The following is an 18194-nucleotide window of genomic DNA, read 5'->3' on the forward strand; positions in this document are numbered from 1 at the left end:
CCAAGCCTGGACCTTACAACAGCATTCATTACATCCAGTGAAGGTAGGGATGCAGCTGTAAGTAGGGTAGCTCCAGAATTTCCCCATTATATTTAATGGTCTGATGTCTTGCGATGGTTCTGGTTATAAACATATAGGCTCTAAATAGCCTAATAGGGCCAGAAGCTTGAGAAAGACAGGGTTAAAGAAACAATATGACATCTTCCATGAAGTTGTACCCACCATGCATGCCAAAATCCAATTAAAGTAATCACTGCTTTTCATAACACCAATCCTCCTGGAACACGCCATTATAAACTTTACTCCAGAGAAAGGATTGGCAGATTAATGAACTTTACAAGATTTAATAGCATCTACTAGAACTAATTTTCGGAATGAGTGGTAATACATGGTCCTCTAGGTGATGCTGGCAGGATTGATGTCCCCACACAGAGTCTGGATTTAAAACCAAATTTAAAAAACACAACCAAGTAAGACTCTCCGTAATGTTTTTTCCCCCTTTTTTTTCTTTATTTGTTTTTAAGAATGCATTACTCTTAGAATAGCAGTGTAGTAATATTTTATTCTTACACGGCCCTGACAGTTTAATCAGTGTTCCGCGGTGTAAAGTGTATTCCTTAAACGAGCCTCACTGCAAGAGTAATAAATGTGTCCTTGTTTTCAATAGTAATATATAGTCTATTGTATAGGACTTGTGCAAATATAATAGACTAGAATCGAATGATCTAGAGCTAGATAACTAAATTAAAAAGCTATAGTAACTTGAACAGTGTCAGATTTTGAGCACCTTTTATATATCTTCTACATTAGAGAGGAAAATAACTTATTCCCACCGATGCCCTGGACTCTGTTTTCCTAGACGGGTGCACCAGATTCACCTGAAGACTTTTGTTCCCATTAAAAATGTTCTTTTCTAAATTAATTTGGAAATAGATTTGTCACTTAAAAAAAAAGATGAAGCTGAGGAGGAGTTTGGCTCCACCGGCTTCCTAAATCCTAACGTTGGGTGCGATCCACACTCTTGCATGGCATGTTTGTAGAGGTTGCCATTTCTTTAGCATCAGAAAAAGGCATTCTCATACAATAATTGTTAATTTTGTAATTCTTTTTTTCTTTTTAACAGAATAGTTCACAATAGAGTTCTAGCTCATCGCTCAATGGGCCTTTCAATGTCCAAATATTTAAATAGACTTACAACGCCAGGACAGCTTCTCCTATTGTGACACTTACGTCCAGAAAACACAAGGCACAATATTCCCAAACTTTTCACGGGACAGAAACATTTCCATATATACTTTCAAAAATTGCAGACCAGAAATTGTATACCGGAGAGATTTTCAATGTAGCATTTGTTTCTGGCTAAAGGAAACCAAAAGATGTTTATAGAACGATCAACAGATTATAACAGTACAAATGAAACAAGCTTTCTTCTAAGGAGAAGAGGGGAAAAACACCGAGCGCAGAATGAATTAAATGTGGAAGTAGACTACGAGCCCGTCCTACCGAAACACTTAGCAATTTCACTATTATAATAATCACGCTGCAGGAATGTAATGCAATTATACCAGGATTCAGATATCATTTTCCTTACTCCCAGAAGTTGACTTTGAAGATGCAGACAAGCTCTCTATAAGCTTGAGAAGCAGAACACCCAATTACGTTTCTCATATCCGAAATGGTTTTTGTTTGGGATCTTGTGTACAAAGAAGACTGAGGTTACTTTGTTATTATTTGTCTTTTCCCGGGAATCGCTCCCCTACGCTCCAAAGCTTGACAAACGATTTAAGAAGAGGCCAGCCGATAGAACGAGGATGCGCTGGATTGACATAGAGGGTGAAGTTTCAGGCTAACGAGACACTTTATGAGAAGAAATAGCATCCGATGATCTCAGCCACCGGTCTGCCAGCTGTGCAGCGACTAAAACTTTTTCAGAATCTTATACTGTCAGAAAGTCATGCTGTGGTAGAAAATGACAGGGCGCCTTCCAATAAGTATATTTTAAGGATACTGGAAATCCACGCGTCTGAATGGAAGGCTTCTCATTTTCATCAGAATTAGGCTGGAAGATCCGATCAGGCAATAAGTAACTCGGATTTGTCTGTAGAAGTTGAAATCGCTTTCTTATGAAAATGTGAAGCTAGATACTTCATGCCCTCCTTAGTGGTAGAGTAGCCAATTGCTTGTTGTCATTATGCCCAATAAGATAAACCGTCCTACCTTAGATATAAAGACAGCTGCCAACTATAAATAGGATGAACGGATTTAGCTGTATTAACCCAAGAGAGAAAACGGAGTCTTGTTGACCTCAAGAGACCTCTTACGATGGGATCATCCATCTACAGTATGTTGCCCCAATAAATAACTTGCCGAGTATAATATGTATTCCAAAATACGCAACACATTTCCCTAAATAAAAGCGCACAATTACACTATTTATCCACACTCCTAGAAGCATACGTTACATATGAATTAAAAAAAAACATAACATTAAAAAATATTGCACATATATTGCAATACACACACACACACCTACCAAAACTACTTAAACATGGCTCCGTCGGGAGTCGGGTATATTGCCACAGCCATCAATCCATATACTATTACTGAAACGTATGACACAAGGTGCTCTGACTCCTGCACAGCAATGTCCTCGTCTCCTAAAACTCTGCTACCAGCCTTGATCTTGGAAAGGGTCCCTAGCATTGATTTATGGTGCATGCACATTTGCATATGTAAGGTAAGGAAGTTTGACTTCACTGAGATGAGGGGTAGGTAACTAAAAATCCTTACAGCAGAAACCGATTTAAAAATAAGGTTTGCGGTTCCCACGGCAGGTATATACCGGCAGACTAGATGGACCAAATGGTTATAAGTCATCAAATTTTATGTACGTACATTTCTGTCTTCCATACATCACCCGGACAGAATGTCCCTACATGGTTGAAACGCTTTACCCACCACGTGCTAGGATAGACAGAGCTTCCTAAAAAAACAATGCAGTTTTGAGATTTAAAGACTAATCAAACTTATAACACAATGAACAAACGGATTGGTTACTCCAAAAGAATTGCAGCCAAATGTGACAACGCTTTATTGGATTGAGGTCTGGGCTTTTACTAGGCCATTCCAAGACATTTAAATGATTCCCCTTAAACCACTCGATGAGAAACATCCCCACAGCGTGATGCTGCCCCCATCATGCTTCTCTGTAGGGAGAGAAGTGTTGGGTTTGCGCCAGACACAGTGTTTTCTTTGATGGCCAAAAAGCTCAAATTAAGTCTCATCTGAGCAGAGTACCTTCTTCCATGTTTGGGGAGTCTCCCACATGTCTACGTGTTCGCTTATTTTTTTTATTTCAGCTATGGCTTTTTTTCTGGCTACTCTTCTGTAAAGCCCAGCTCTGTGGAGTGCACGGCTTAAAGCGGTCCCATGGGCAGATGTTCCAATCTCCGCTGTGGAGCTTTGCAGTCTCTTCAGTTATATTTGGTCTCTTTGTTGCCTCTCTGATTAATCCCCCCCCCTTGCCTGGTCTGAGCGTTTAGGTGGGTGGCCCTCTCTTGGCAGGTTTGATGTGGTGCTATATTCTTCCCATTTCTTAATAGATTTAATGGTGCTCCATGGGATGTTTCAGATTTTTTTTTAATAACCAAAATTTTTTATATATATATATATATATATATATATATATATATATATATATATATATATATATATATATATATATATATATATATATATATATATATATATATATATATATATATATATATACACACATACACACATACATACACACACACATACACATATATATACATATATACACACACACACACACACTTCTGAAGGTAATGCACCAGGTATTTAGGGGCTTCACAGCAAAGGGGGGTGGAATACATATGCATACACCACTTCTCTTATTTTTTTTAGAATTGTGTGTATGTGCCAATGTTCTCTATTTTGTGTATGTGTATTACATGAAATCCATTTTAATCCCAGGTTGTAATGCAACAAAATAGGAAAAATGCCAAGGGGGTAAATACTTTTTCAAGGCACTGTAACTGCTTACAAATTCAGATAAATATATTATTAAAGTTTAGAAAGGGCATTCCCCAAACCGTTCCAACAAAATTCAAAGCCTAATTCAAAGTGTCTTGTCCCTCATTCTTCATTTGTTTCATTCACTTTCTGGTCATTCTATATTAAGCCACAATTAGGCCATATCAGTGAAACTCAATTGTTGTTGCCCCATTCTTTGAAAATCCTACCAACAGCCACTTTTCTGCAATCCTCCCTAGACAGCCTTCGCAACTTCTAATTGACCTTTAAAGAGATACGTCCTGTTTATATCAGAGATGTAGACTTTGTTCTATTCCGACAACTAGACTATTCTTTTAATAATCTTGAAACGTTAAATAGGGATGTTAAAACAAGTTTTATTTTCTTGAAAGGAGACGGTTAAAGGGATGCACAGCAGAGATGTAACAATGCGCTTATTTCTAGACAGTAGATGTTTCAATTGGTCTGGTTTTGGAGCGCTTCGGCCATGAAAAGCTTCCCCATATTCTGAGAGGTGAACTCCTTTATGTTCTCGATGTAAGTGTCAATTTGACCTGTTGAAGAAAAAGAAAAAATATTCCTAACATTAGCATCGAGAAAACAATTTATTCCACCTCTCAACAGTCTGCTTTGACAAAATCATCATTTGTAGACTTATACAAGCCCCACCATATCGGGCAGTTCTGTAGAGCGGCTGAATAGGACATTTTTTTGTTTTTTTACAGTTTATTCACTGAAAATGAGTTAAATTTTTTTTTTTTTTTTTTTTTTTTTTAGAGAAATGGAGTTTGACAGCACAGTTTTAGTGAATGACTTCTCTGTCCAGGAGATAATCATATGAGCTGAGAACATTATATAGATATAGATAATATTATATAGAACATTATCTCAAAAACTCTACGATCTAAGGCAGTACGAAGCATCATCAGGAGCGGAGGAGAAAATTTGAGAAAAATAACACTAGCAAATAATGGGAAAGATTTTAACCGATTAGAGAACCACTGAGCTCCCTGGGCCCGTCCGCAAATTGAGTATTTGAGAAAACACAGCTTTATATACAGCTCATAAAGTATTAAAACATATGAAACATGTAATGTTGCCAGAAAAGCTGTTTTATTGTCTTTAGGTGAAACCTCCCCAGAAGCTCTGTCCACAGACGGGAAACGCGAGGGGCACGGGGAATAATTCTAAGCAGAACGTCTGTCACGAGAGACAGGGTAACAAACTATGATATAATATAAAAGGACAAATGAAATGTATACTAAAACCCAAATAGTAAAAATGCAGTTAAAGTACATTAAAAAAAACAATAAATTAGGAGTTAATGTGGGATAATATCCTATTTTGCATCTTCCTTATGGTTCTAATTTCTAAATATTTGTTTTTTCAATGCTTTCTATCCCTTGAGCTCTGCTTAGGAAGGCCGGCATGTCCCAGTAAGAAACGTGCTGAAGGATTTAGCCCTGAACGGTCAGCATAGCACCACGGCACCGGCACGGCGACGGAGAAGGTTACGGCTGTGCGGTATGTGCCGTCACGGCGGGTGGAATGTAAATGCACAATGTAATTACGGGAACAGTAATTGATTTTTCTCACATTGTATTCCCGGGTCTCATAGGTACACAAACCGTGCGCTATATAATTGTGCTTTTTTTGTTCTACCTTGTAAATGTCTGGGTAAGGATAGTCTCTGTAGTTGAAATCTGTTTTATATTTATTGCTGCTGAATGTAAATTGTCCTTAAAAAAATAAATATATTAAAAAAAACCCTCTTCCTGAATAGTCCGAATTATAGTCCAGCAGTCATCCAAGTAGAAAATGAATCCAGGACCTTACAGGGTATCATGTGTAAGCAATTTCATTTGCGTATCTGCAATGCTCTTCTCATTCAGCCGTAATAACTGAAGGTGGAGGGAAGATGTGGGGCTAATAAATAACATATTTTCACCCTGGATGGCTTCCATAGAGGAAAGGAGTAAATAATTGGGCAATAATCAGTATTCACGATTGTCTGTCTGGCAGTGCATAATAGCATTACCCGAATGAGTCAACGCGTTCGAAAGAAAGTGGCCAGTATGCTCCAGAAGCATGCATTACACATGATTCGGCATACTTTCCTCCTCTATTAGACACAATTAAGCAGCAATTATGGGGGTTGTAAGGCAGATCTGGAGCAGGGCCCTTCTCGCTGTATATCGCTTCACAGAAACGAGAGCTGAACGGAGGCTCCACAAACACAGATTATCCCGTAATTAAGCTCCATAGGGGAAGCCCGTCAATCTACAGATGCCAAAAGGTCTCGTTAATACCTAATTGTACCGTATTTTCCACGAGGACGGTAACTACTTTCACTGCCGTGTCAAGTAGCCTAGGATCAGCACTTAAAATATAAGAACCAAGAAAGGGTTCATTAACCCTTTCGTGACCTGTGCCGTGGTTTTTTTTTTTTGCCATGTCCGTTATACCATGATTCCCCTTTTCCATATTTGACCAAGCCAGCACAATGTATACGTTGCTTGTTCAGGACAAGTAAGGCCTTGAATTAAAAATCATAAAAATACATAAAACAGTTATTAGTGATATGTGAAAAAACCCTATATTGCGATAGGAAAAGTCTATTTATTTATTTTTTACACACAGTAGCTACCACAACATACATAGTATTTGTATGTTAGAGGGTCGCATTCATACTTGCATATTACCTTATATTATATTATACATTTATAGGGTATATATTTTCTCTCATATTTGCTGTGGTAGAGCTAAGGGATATTGGGGCAGTTTTTTTAAAATTTTGTTAGCCCGTCACGGATAGCAGTGCCGGGTTCTAGTGAAATTTTAAATCGTATAGGAAGGTTCACTTTAGGAGAAGAGAACAGAACTTTCCTGACAGTTTAAGCAGCTTGCTGAATACTGAAAAACTTTAGTCCTGCAGGCTACTAATAAACTCAACTCGGAATCAAGTGTTTTATCATGTCTTTGCTTAACACTTGTTTCGCCCCCCTCTCTCTTTTAGCGTAACACAAGTTATATTTTTTTTCCAGGAAAATCCCCCCAAGAAGTCCTATATGTAATCATGCATGAGTATAAACTTGAAAATAAAAAAGTAGGTAAAAATAGAGGGGACAGCCACAGGGGTGACACCGTCTAGTACCGATGACATACCAGGTATGTCATTGGCCCTCTAGGGACATCCTTTCATGAAATACCTAGTACGTATATGGTCACAAAGGGGTTAAAGGGGAACTGGAGTCCTGTCCCTTCACATCTCTTACAAAGACTTCCTGAACTGTCATTTTAATAAAGATATAACAATGAGGAATAATCATGACGTGCTAGAAAAAGGATGAAAGGAGGCTGCACCTATGTGATACAAATACGGTGGGCTTTCACTACATATGTTTCCTTCGTTATATATATATATATATATATATATATATATATATATATATATATATATATATATATATATATATATATATATATATATTTTGATTTAGTATGAAGAATTTGTTAAAAAGCGGCTAAGATATCAGGGGTACAAGCGATAAAAACACATTAACCACATGCACTGACTGCTCTTAACGATATTCTTTACACATAACCCTAAATTATGCAAATTGCATTATCGCAAATGTACATATTCAATGAAGCGGGAGTTAGCGTGCGCCTCTAAAAGCCGTGTGTAAATTAGGCTTTACCTGCAATCAGAAGGGAATCCATTCGAGGTGGGGGTAGAGGGGGCTTAAACATTTTGGTCACATCCTCTTCAGGTAGCGGGGGCTCTCCACGGCTCTGACGCTGAAGGTTCTCCTGCTGCCGTCTCTGCAAGTACTACGGAGAAAGAAGAAAACATTTTAAAAGCGCATCCACGATAATAAACCACAAAAATGTGAAACGTACACTGCAATCTACTTCCAAGCCCCAAAACATAAGGTTCCGACGAAAAAAAAAAAATCTCTTTTCACTCTGGAAGTAGGATTCACACCAATAGTTTCTTGCTTCCATGGCTCATCTCTACTTTCACCCACGCTACAGTATATATTACCTGATGTCACGGACATTCACCTAAACTTTATAAATATGATATATATATATATATATATCCCTTCTGTAGCATGCATTACAAAGCCCCCAAGGGGACAGCATCTACAGATTTCCAGGGGCCATTAAACGGTCTACGGAGTGAGAGATGCCATAAAGCGTCACCGCAGAAACCTGATGAAGTCATGTTACAAACGAATGCCCGTAACTTAAGTGCGGCGTTTTATAAACACATTAAAATAAAGGTTTTCGCGTACAGACCGCCGTGTCGGGTAGCAGCGGCTCCGTGTTAGATCTCTTAAGCCAAGCGAGCGGCGAAATGTTTCCCTGCCTTTCACAAAATTAAGTTTGATCTTTTAATTACCTTCAATAATGATTTAAATTTACTTTACTCCTCTATTCCTAGGGGGATTCTTGCATTGCTTTACAGACTCCCAGAAATGATTAAAGAAGAAAAAAAAAAGTAATTATTTGCATGCCCTCTACTAAATGAAATTTATCTATTTCATTAGTAACTGAAATGCGACAGGCATTGAGAATTCGTGGACGGATAGGCCTACCTGACAAACGGGCGCTGATCTTCAGCATTCTATTTACCGCAAGCGGAGAAGACAAAGGTTTCTATTCTAAGTACTCCAAGAGGACACGTGTCCAGGTTAGTTACAGAAAAACAAAGTTTTGAAATGAAGGAATACCGTAGAAAGAGGTTTAATTTGTGGCTTCTGGCTTTGATGTTCAAAAGGAAACATAATGGAAATAATTCCCCAAATCTATATTGGAGCAAACAGAACTAGAGAGTAATCTAACAGCTGGGAGAGTTCGGTTGGAATTTTGAGAGCCGGAAGTTTTGTTTGTTTTGCCGAATAGTAATATGTATAGTGTTTAAGAAAAGAAAAAAAAAAAACATTTAAGACATGATTTTTTAAACAATTTTTTTTTCTTGAGATATTGTTGAGGTTTACTATAAGGTTATTGTATACCATTTTATATTTTTGTTAAGGTATGTCGAGTTCAATAAAACCACACTTAAAGTGGTGGAAGTGCGAATTTCCTAAAAATCCATGTGAAATGGTTAATTGGTAGAACAGAACCTTCAGAGTTTGGAAAATAGAAAAAAATGCATTTTTTTTAGTTTTCTGTTTAGTTCTAATCAAATAACGACACCGTGGAATCCCAACAAACCCCCCCACAGAAAAGAAAAAAAGTGCGTTTTGTGCAAAAAGCAGGGGGCTAGAAAAGCCGTATGGGACAGCCCGGTCGAGAGTAAGTTAAAGAAACTATGACGGGGGAAATTTACAGACCTTACATTCTAAGATCAAAGGGATGAAAACTTCAACCATAAGAAAGAAAACGGTCGCCCATATTAAGTTGAACAAAACCACAGTCAACGAGTCCAAGCTCGAGAGACACACATTGGGCGAGCCTGGAAGGAACTATGGTTCGGTTGTGGATAAAGCATGACCTACTGGTGTACTTCATGAAAAAGCAAAAACGTTAAGACTTAAAATTTGGTGGGAAATTTGGCGACGGAGTCTCAACAGTTGTGGCCGAAGCAGCGGGAGATCCAACAAGAATTAGCACCTTCATTCTGTTAATCAACAAGTACTCAAGTGGCCTTTGGCAAGAATAGTTCGATGAGCCATCTAAATCAAATGCATTATATTTATGATTCTGGCCCTATATACGGATATGCAAGCTCGTTTAAGCCCTCCTCAACTGTTGTCTCGTTTAGTAAATTTGTTATGTTACATACTACTTGTTATGCCCCGTCTACCCATTGTACAGCACTACAAAATTTGATGGCGCTATATAAAACAATAAATAATATCCCTGCTACAATGTCTTTCTTCCAAGCCTTCCGCAGCATAGATAAACCTGGGTAACAGCCTTGTAATTAATGTGATCGGGATGGCCATGTTGAATCTGGCTGCCGCTTGGGTTTACCGTCCAAAGTGCAAATTATGAAAGTCTTGGACTTCAGGGGGAAGGTGGCAGACACAATGTCTTCAAAATGGTTTTGCTTTCTTGAAAGGAATCCTAAAAACGAGTTTCTGCTCTTTTGGCAACATCATTTTCTAAGTCCGAGACAGGAATGTTTACAGACATACATGCCTCCTATACCAATAGAAGATATGTACATATGCACATAGATAATGAAGCGTAGATAATGAAGCGTACAATTAAACCATAGTTACGGTGGGTGCAATGTATATATCTAAGCCGTGTTTTGCGACGTGACCGTTACTTTAAAAAGTAGGACTTCCTATTGTCCGTGGCATCTCCTGTCCCTCAAACCCTCTGTACAAACCTGATTTTTCTGTTGCTGCTGCTTGCTTGCGTTCCTTAAGTAGGTGTTGTATTTCACGATGTCCTGGCTCATTTCATCAACGCGCTCCATGAGAAGCTGAAGGCTCTTCTCCAGATGATTGCTGTGCACGGGAGAAGGAGAAACAGCCAAATTAATGTAGAACACTTGGAGATAAGGAGTTGGAAATTATAGTCGGGCCATAGAAACATGAATATGGCAGAGCTGTACAGCACACGTGACGTTAGGCGCACGCCGTCCTCGAGTGGGGATTTTCATTTCAACAGGTAGAAAAAGAGCTCTTCACAAAGAAAATCACCACTAGAGCACAGTCTGGGGGCTTTAACTACTTTACGGAGGAAAGCGGCCCTATCAATTTTGAACGTCAATCATGTCCTCCTACATACTGAATCATGGAAGAGGTCCTTGGTTAAAAGTGTCGAGCACTTACAATCAGACGCTATAGCCTGCAGGAGAAATGATCAAATGATTCACCAAATGAACATGTTTTACCGGTTTATATAGCAAAGACACGCATTTTAATGTTCTAGGTCGAAACCTCAACACCCGTTCTGGCAAACCCTCCTTTAATGCTCTTATTGGAAACACTCGTGTATTATACTTAATGGTGGCGCTCGTGTTGACATCAAAGAAGCACAGCGTGCTTGTTGAGAAGACAACGTACCCATGCATGCATATCCGGACCTGTATGCTCACACTGCTCATACACAAACCAGAAAAAACATACCGGAACCAGTGGCAACACTACAACTCCCACAATCCTCTTCCAGCTAGCTGTGCATGAGTATCACAAATCATGTTTGCCCGCTCACAGAATGTAAGCTCACAAGACCAGGCTTTCCCTTTCCAGTATTCGGTTTCTTATTTATCCATATATTACGGCAGATTATTATTATTTATTGTTTTATATAGCGATATCAAATTCCGTAGCGCTGTACAATGGGCTGACAGGGATATACAGGAGAGGAAAGCGGTCTGCCTGCCGAAAACCCCTCAGACTGCTGCCCCAGAATGTCATTTGACCGCCACGATCTGCCAAAAAAGTTCCCAATATACAGCAGTTTATTCCCCTCCGTTCTGCAGGGCTTAGTCTAACCGTTTAGCTCAGTATTCGTCTGTCACTATAAAGCAACGAGGTACCGGCTCAGAAATCCCCCCGGTGAGCCCAAGGCATATATCACTATTTTTTTTTTTCTTGTTTCACGGCATTAATGCTATGAAACAAATTGAGTTGCATGAGCAGATTTTATATGAATCTCTGGGAATTCGGCACTAAAACACTGAAACAGGGAGTTATTGTTAGATGTTGCGGTAATGCGGTGTTTGCTTTCGTCGCCGGGGAAACGGGGAACCGAAAACAGATAACTTAAACAGATGTGGTCCGAGACATGAAGTAACTGATAAGTATGATCCAAGTGCACAAGCAGTTTTTCCACAGATCTCCGCTGAGCGATACGCCCCTAATTCAGCTATTAAACAAATTTATATTATACATATTATATGTATTATATGTAATATATGGGTGAACTACAACGCTGCCCAATCTTGCAACAGACTAGACAAACATTTAAAGGGACAATGATGCCATCATATGCCCCTTTAATGCTTAATTCAGAGCTGCATGTATAGGTGAATAAAACGGGAACCCGTTGCCTCGCGCTTGTTTTGTGAATTGCGGACACAATGATCCCGCGCAGTACTGCGGGGGAAATTCTTCAGTAACACATAGGGGCTTGTTCACTAAACGGCTTGCAAAAAATAAGCCCCGCGTGCCTACCTACCGGCGAGTCAAGTGTATGAGATTTAATGCACAAACTGACCTGTGTTCTGAAAGCTATACCCTTCAGCTTGCATGCCATCACCTGAAACTTACAAAGATCAATGATATCCAAAAGCAACACATTGTTGCGAATGAAAGTTTTGCATGCATCAGTTGAGTTAACCCTTAACTGACCACTAGTGGGTAAGCCCGAATGAGTGTCAACAAGCTGGGCATTACATTGTGTTTATGAGGTCTGTTCATTAAAGGTCTCATACCATAGTCAATTATCCTCAGGAGAGGCCCACATTTCTATCAGTTTATTTATATATATTTTATCCATCATCTAGCAATAAAGTATTTTCTACTGCAAGATTCCCTCTTACCACCTGTTCAAAAGGCATCAAAGATACAGCTATTCTCAAGGACCCGTAACACTTAAAATTAAAGTCGGTATTAAAGCACATTTGGCAGTTCAAGCGTTACATATCTCAGGATGAGAAAGTCTGATCTTGATCAATAAAATGCAGTAAAATCCCCTAACGCCGGCTCCTCAGCCGAGCCACGGGGAATCAAAGAATGCCAATAGAAGAAATACATTTCCTGCTACCCACAGCTTGTGCTTTTGGTTTTAATAAGGAAAATGAATGTAGCGTTCCATCCTCAGATCTATGGTAATAAGCGACGCGATTCGTATATTAATTCCTGGATCTGCCGGCAAAATACCATGATTGTCCCTTTAAGAGCTGCGATAAGCAAACCGGTCAATTGTGAATCATTATCCATCAGACTTGAAAACGAAGGTCCTCGCGCCACAGACTAAAGCAAGTTTGAGGTTATCAGGGTCATTCGCTGACGATTACCGCAGTAAAGCAGGCTCTGAAATCCTGATGCCTAACCTTGAGTTCTTTATTTTTTTTATAGAATCCTATTAAAACAGAGAATGGCATCCAACAGCGCTCCACACAACCGTTACATAGAACAAAGGAATACACCCGACGTCAAATAACGTAAAGTGCCAAGTTCAAAGTGCGAAGCCAATAGAAATCCTGCCATAAGAATAACTGGTTGCTATGGCGATAAGTCCACTTCTTGATTGGTCACGTTCAATACTTGGAATGTAATATATAAAAACACACATTATACAAATAGAGGGGTCTTGCAAATTTTAAGAGCTGCTAACCTCAGGGTTATGGTGTGAATTTGGGGTCAGGTGGGTAGAAGCTTAAAATATCCAACCTTCAAGGGGGGCGAAGTGGGGGCCACGCAGAAGTTCCAATACAGGAGTGCCTTGAGGAGCACTGCATTAGATCACTTTATATATTATGTCATATAGAAAGCAACTCCCATCACTCTCCGCCTCCTCAATCAGATGCAAGCTGACATCCCTAACATGCCCGGAGCCAGTGGTTGCTCAGCATGGACTTACTGGCTATGGGGTGGGTTAACCCTTTAATCAGTGGGAGCTGGCAAGAAATGTAAAGGGGAGGCTTGAAAGACAGATCCAAGCTAGGCTAAAAAGAAATAAAGTCCCTGAAAGCGCGCATGGGAGCAGAGCATACGTTTTGAATTAAGAGCACAGACCCCGACGGGAAGACTTTACAGTGTGCAGCATGACATTAGCTCCGCTTTACAATGTTACCGGATCAGCTAACGTGTTATGCCTTTCCGAATAGCCGCTCACCCTTGGTTTACATTTGCCGTGCGTTGTGTTTCTGGGTTCCACTTTCAGAGCCAGCGGGAAGATATACAACGTGTCTGCCGAGCGGCTGCAGAGTGACGGTTTCATTCCACATGGAGATATTAGATTTGGGGCTTGTCATGCCAATGACTTTGGCAAACTGTAGGTTCGCTCTCCCCTTCCCCGTGACCACAAAGCAATACAGCAGATCTAGAAGTAGCCGCCGCCGGCCCCAGACTCAAAACACATTCATCAGTTTATAACCTTGTTGGGCTCGCGTGTAAAAGCCTCATGAATCAGGAGACACGTTTGCGGCTGTCAGCAGAGCCGGCCATATTCTCAGCTACATTACTGTCCCCGTGCCAAGTCTCGTAATAGAAAAACTAATAAGGTGAAACCCAGAACTCCTGAGTGATAAGAAGGCTTGATGCCCGGAGGATTGTGCCGTCGGGATCTGCCGCTTCACAGACTTCTGGCCGCACCTCACCAGGGCCGTTCTGCAGACCCAGGGTTTATTACAAAGGAGGCAAAATGATAGAAGAGTTAACCTAAAACTAGAGGGACGGGGCTTAGATGGAACGCAAGAAAGTTTTACTTTACTGAGAAGAATTGGTCGAGGCTAAAACTGCGACAGAATGTAAATATGCATGGGCGAGGCATAAATCTAAGCTATATAAGAGTTTGCGAAGAAGCTGGCCGAACAACGCTGGGTAACTGAGTGTAAATAACAGCTCGGTGGTAAAACGCCTACCTGCTGGACAGACTGAGCAGCTCGTGTTTTTCGGATACCGGCGCCTTCTTACTCAGCTCCCAGAGCATAACGTTGAGGAGATGCGAGTTCTTTATTACAATAGGGACTTCTTCAAACATGTCCTCAAACGCGATGTTTGCTTTTTTCAACCTGTGGGCAAAAAGACCGAACATTTTTTTTTCCAGAATATTTAGCAATAAAAGTCTGGTTCTCAGTCAACAGCCTCCTAGATGACAGAAGCTCCGCTTAAAATGAACCCGTCGGCTAAAAACTACTATCCATTAAGTTGTGTTTTTAGATGTTTAGTATATATTACGCTTCCAGCCCCAAAATGCACCAGACAGCAAACAAAGCATGTTTAAAGTACTTTAATAAAATGAAAGGATTTGCCCGTAGGAGAAGCTAGATTTAATCATTACTTTATGACTGCTTTTGTTCCACTGCCGCAGGTACAGTACTGTCCACCTTTGAGGTGGAACTCATGGACCACAGAAGAGGGAAGCAGCTGCAAAGCTGCAGCTTCTGCCTCCGGTTAAGTGATTTTATTTTTCTTTTAATTTTGAGGAACATTAACATACATTCCTCTTTAGCGGGGCAGTCGGGAACAGCAAACTCCCCTTTAAAATTGCACTCGGGTACGGTAATCTGGAGAATACATCAGCGGCGGCTCAATACTTGGATCCAACTCGCTTTCCCGTACTTTCCTGAACTGCAAGAAGCAGGGACCTTACGCCTCACACTCCCCACAATGTATCAGACAAGTTCCGGGCCAAGTTCCTCACAATGCCAATACACATACCCTTCCGCAGAGAAGTCCTTTTCCTTGCAGACTTCCATCAGCTTGGGGGTCAGGCGGTAAGCCTTCAGCGACAAGGAGCCCTGGGCGGTTTTAATAGGATCTGGGGGGAAAAAAAAAAAGTTTTTTTTATTAAAATAATCTCGCACAGCAGAAAACATACTTGCCAATATATAATCCTTCAAAAAGGGGCAAATAAGTGGAAATATTTCCTAATAGGGTTTTTAAAAGCCATGCAGACATTTCTAAGGGCCGCGACTTGCTACTCGTGGAAGGTTTACAGAGAACCCTTGGGGAGACGGGTCAGGACAGGAGACTTGGATCTTATTCTGTAGAACGGTGCAGAAGGCAACGTCAGAGGGTTTTCTTCTGAAAGGAAGCCAATGTATCTTCAAGTGAGGACGCCCAATCTCCGGACGCACAAGGTGCATAAAAAATATTCTATAAACATACTTTATTTTGCGGGGGGAAAGGTGCAGACTGGCCATATATCGGATTTGGGTTTAGGAAAGTACAGAAGCTGCAGGTGAATTATTTAAGCTCTATAATGGTATGTAATGAAGAAAAACACAGCTGTACCTGCGGGTTATTTCTAAAAAACGATGTTATCGGAAAGTACCATTATTTGTGACGTACGACGCGTGCCGAGCGCGCCTTATGCAGGACCAGAGGCACAATTCTGTTCCCTCCAATTCTTAGTTTCATTGAAACGGACCCAATGAAGCCGCGTTTAACCTGATCCCCTTTTATTCACGACCCAATCTTTTGCTTGCTGGCACACAGATACATTTTAGGTTTTTAGAACTATTTAGGCAGCATACTGTATACTTTTACGTGATACACAAAGGTTCTATATCCACCGGATGGCCATTATCGCCACGCCGTCCGCGTTCCTTCCCTAGAACTATCCAACGGGCCGAGATCAAAAACTATAAGCAAGCGCCTGGTGGAGACGCCGCTGCGCAGTCTAGGATTTCAGAGGTTAATCAGGAGGTGTATAATGCTAGGAGGCCGCGCTACGCCCAAAGACAATTAGTTCATCTATTTGTCGCCTGCCTGCTGCTTTCACCGGGCGATAAGGAGGGGAGAAGCGGCCCGCTGAAAAACGACTCCAATTTCAATGCTCTACTTATTAGCATGCAGACTACAAAGCTCCCCGGCCAGCGCTCGCCTCCGGTGCATCTCAAATCAGCAACACAAAAGCCATGGAGAGACATGCAGAACACAAGCAGTGTCTGCCTGCCACCGGCAGCACAGAGCAGAGGAGCAGCCGAAAGGTGTATGTACCGGGCAGCGCTTGCTTTCAGACCCTACTAGCGGGTCTCTTAGCAGAATATTTAAGGAGGAATAAGGGGGCTCGGCGACTGCTTAAGGGTGAAGACCTCGCGCAAGCAGGGATAAACTGGATTATACGTCGGAGGCGCAGGCACCGGCAGGCAGGCAGCACGCCGTTCTGTTTAGCGTGATGAATCTCACCGGCGGGGAGGCAGGAGAAATGCCACCCCACGTAAAGAATTCATGCAAATACAGGAATATGCCGCACGACGCTATGAATATTAAAGAATTCCGTGGAACGAGATACCCGACAGCTTACAGGCCGCGTGTAAACACATCGCGGATAACGTGCTAAGCGGCATGGAGATTAATTACAGCCGGCCTCTGGTTTATTGTGCAGGAGGCTGCGGGGCCGTCCGTCAATTGTCTACACAAATAAAAAGATTCGGCAATATTCCGCCTTTATCGGGGAATTTGTGTATTGTGTGTTTAGATTCATATTTATCCCGTGCTATGTTACAATTCCCTCACTGTATCTGCTTCTACCAGCTCTGTTGGGAGGCTGTTCCACTTACCTACCTACCCTCTCATTAAAGTAAAACGCCACCCAGTTTTGGATTATAAACATACGGTCCATAACGGCCATACAGACACTATGTACTTACTGCAGATTTTTATACTTCTAGATCGTAAGCTCCTTTGAGCCCAGCTCACCTGTTTCTGTAAGTCAAATTATGTTATATCCTACTTATGTCCTGTCTACCCTTTGTACAGCGCTACGGAATATGATGGCGCTATATACAACAATACTACGACTACACATAACTCCAAGTATAGAAATGAGGAGCGTCACTCGTACAGAGGGGTGACGAGACCACCTGAAATAGAGTGGAAAACTCATCGTATTCATTCATATTTCCAGACAACCTGCAGTATACTTTAACTTGTACTGTACAGTAATCCGATTGTTATCGGGCCAGAATGATTTGAGGGCGGCCGGTAAGATGGATTGTATTCATTAGTAGTTTTTGGGACTGATACGCGGGTCGTTACATTCACGTTTCAGCTGGAAACTATAGGCAAGACTGCCAGATATGGCAAAGCGAGGAGTTTGGGGGGGGGGGTTAGGCCATAAAGCTGTTAAATTGCCTATGGTTCTGATACAGCGCAGAACATCTGGTCTGGAGAGCTTGAGGAAACACCATTAAAACCAGCAGAAAAGAAATGTTTGTGTTCGGGGAAACAGAGAGGGGTTTGTGCGCCCCTGTCAGAGGTATTAAGGGAGAGATGGAAATGGGGAGGAAAAAAATGAAGGTAAAAAAAAAAAAAAACTTGGCAAACTGTTATGAGTGGTCAGTCACGTAGTACAGAGCCAGACATTCTAGTAATCGAGGTTTGTTGAGACATCTGGTCGAGTTCCACCAGCCTTCACCGAGGGAGAGGAGATGCAGGAATAAAAACGAGGCATTCCAGAGCGTACACATCAGGGCTCTGATAGCAAGA

At 41.1% G+C, this 18194-nt stretch overlaps 1 protein-coding gene across 1 annotated transcript in view; it reads right to left on the minus strand.

The window, feature by feature from the left end:
• Positions 1-4420: 4420 nt before the first annotated feature.
• Positions 4421-18194, minus strand: part of EIF3H (eukaryotic translation initiation factor 3 subunit H) — a 54596-nt gene continuing 40822 nt past the window's right edge. Inside the window, exons 4-8 of the mRNA XM_053466583.1 lie at positions 15420-15519; positions 14621-14770; positions 10412-10532; positions 7761-7893; positions 4421-4613 (exon numbers count right to left, since the gene is read on the minus strand). Coding sequence (XP_053322558.1) covers positions 4516-4613; positions 7761-7893; positions 10412-10532; positions 14621-14770; positions 15420-15519 — 602 coding nt within the window. The 3' untranslated portion in view covers positions 4421-4515. The remainder of the gene's footprint in view (positions 4614-7760; positions 7894-10411; positions 10533-14620; positions 14771-15419; positions 15520-18194) is intronic.

This window comes from Spea bombifrons, chromosome 5 (assembly GCF_027358695.1).
Source record: "Spea bombifrons isolate aSpeBom1 chromosome 5, aSpeBom1.2.pri, whole genome shotgun sequence".
NCBI classification, from domain to species: Eukaryota; Metazoa; Chordata; class Amphibia; order Anura; family Pelobatidae; genus Spea; species Spea bombifrons.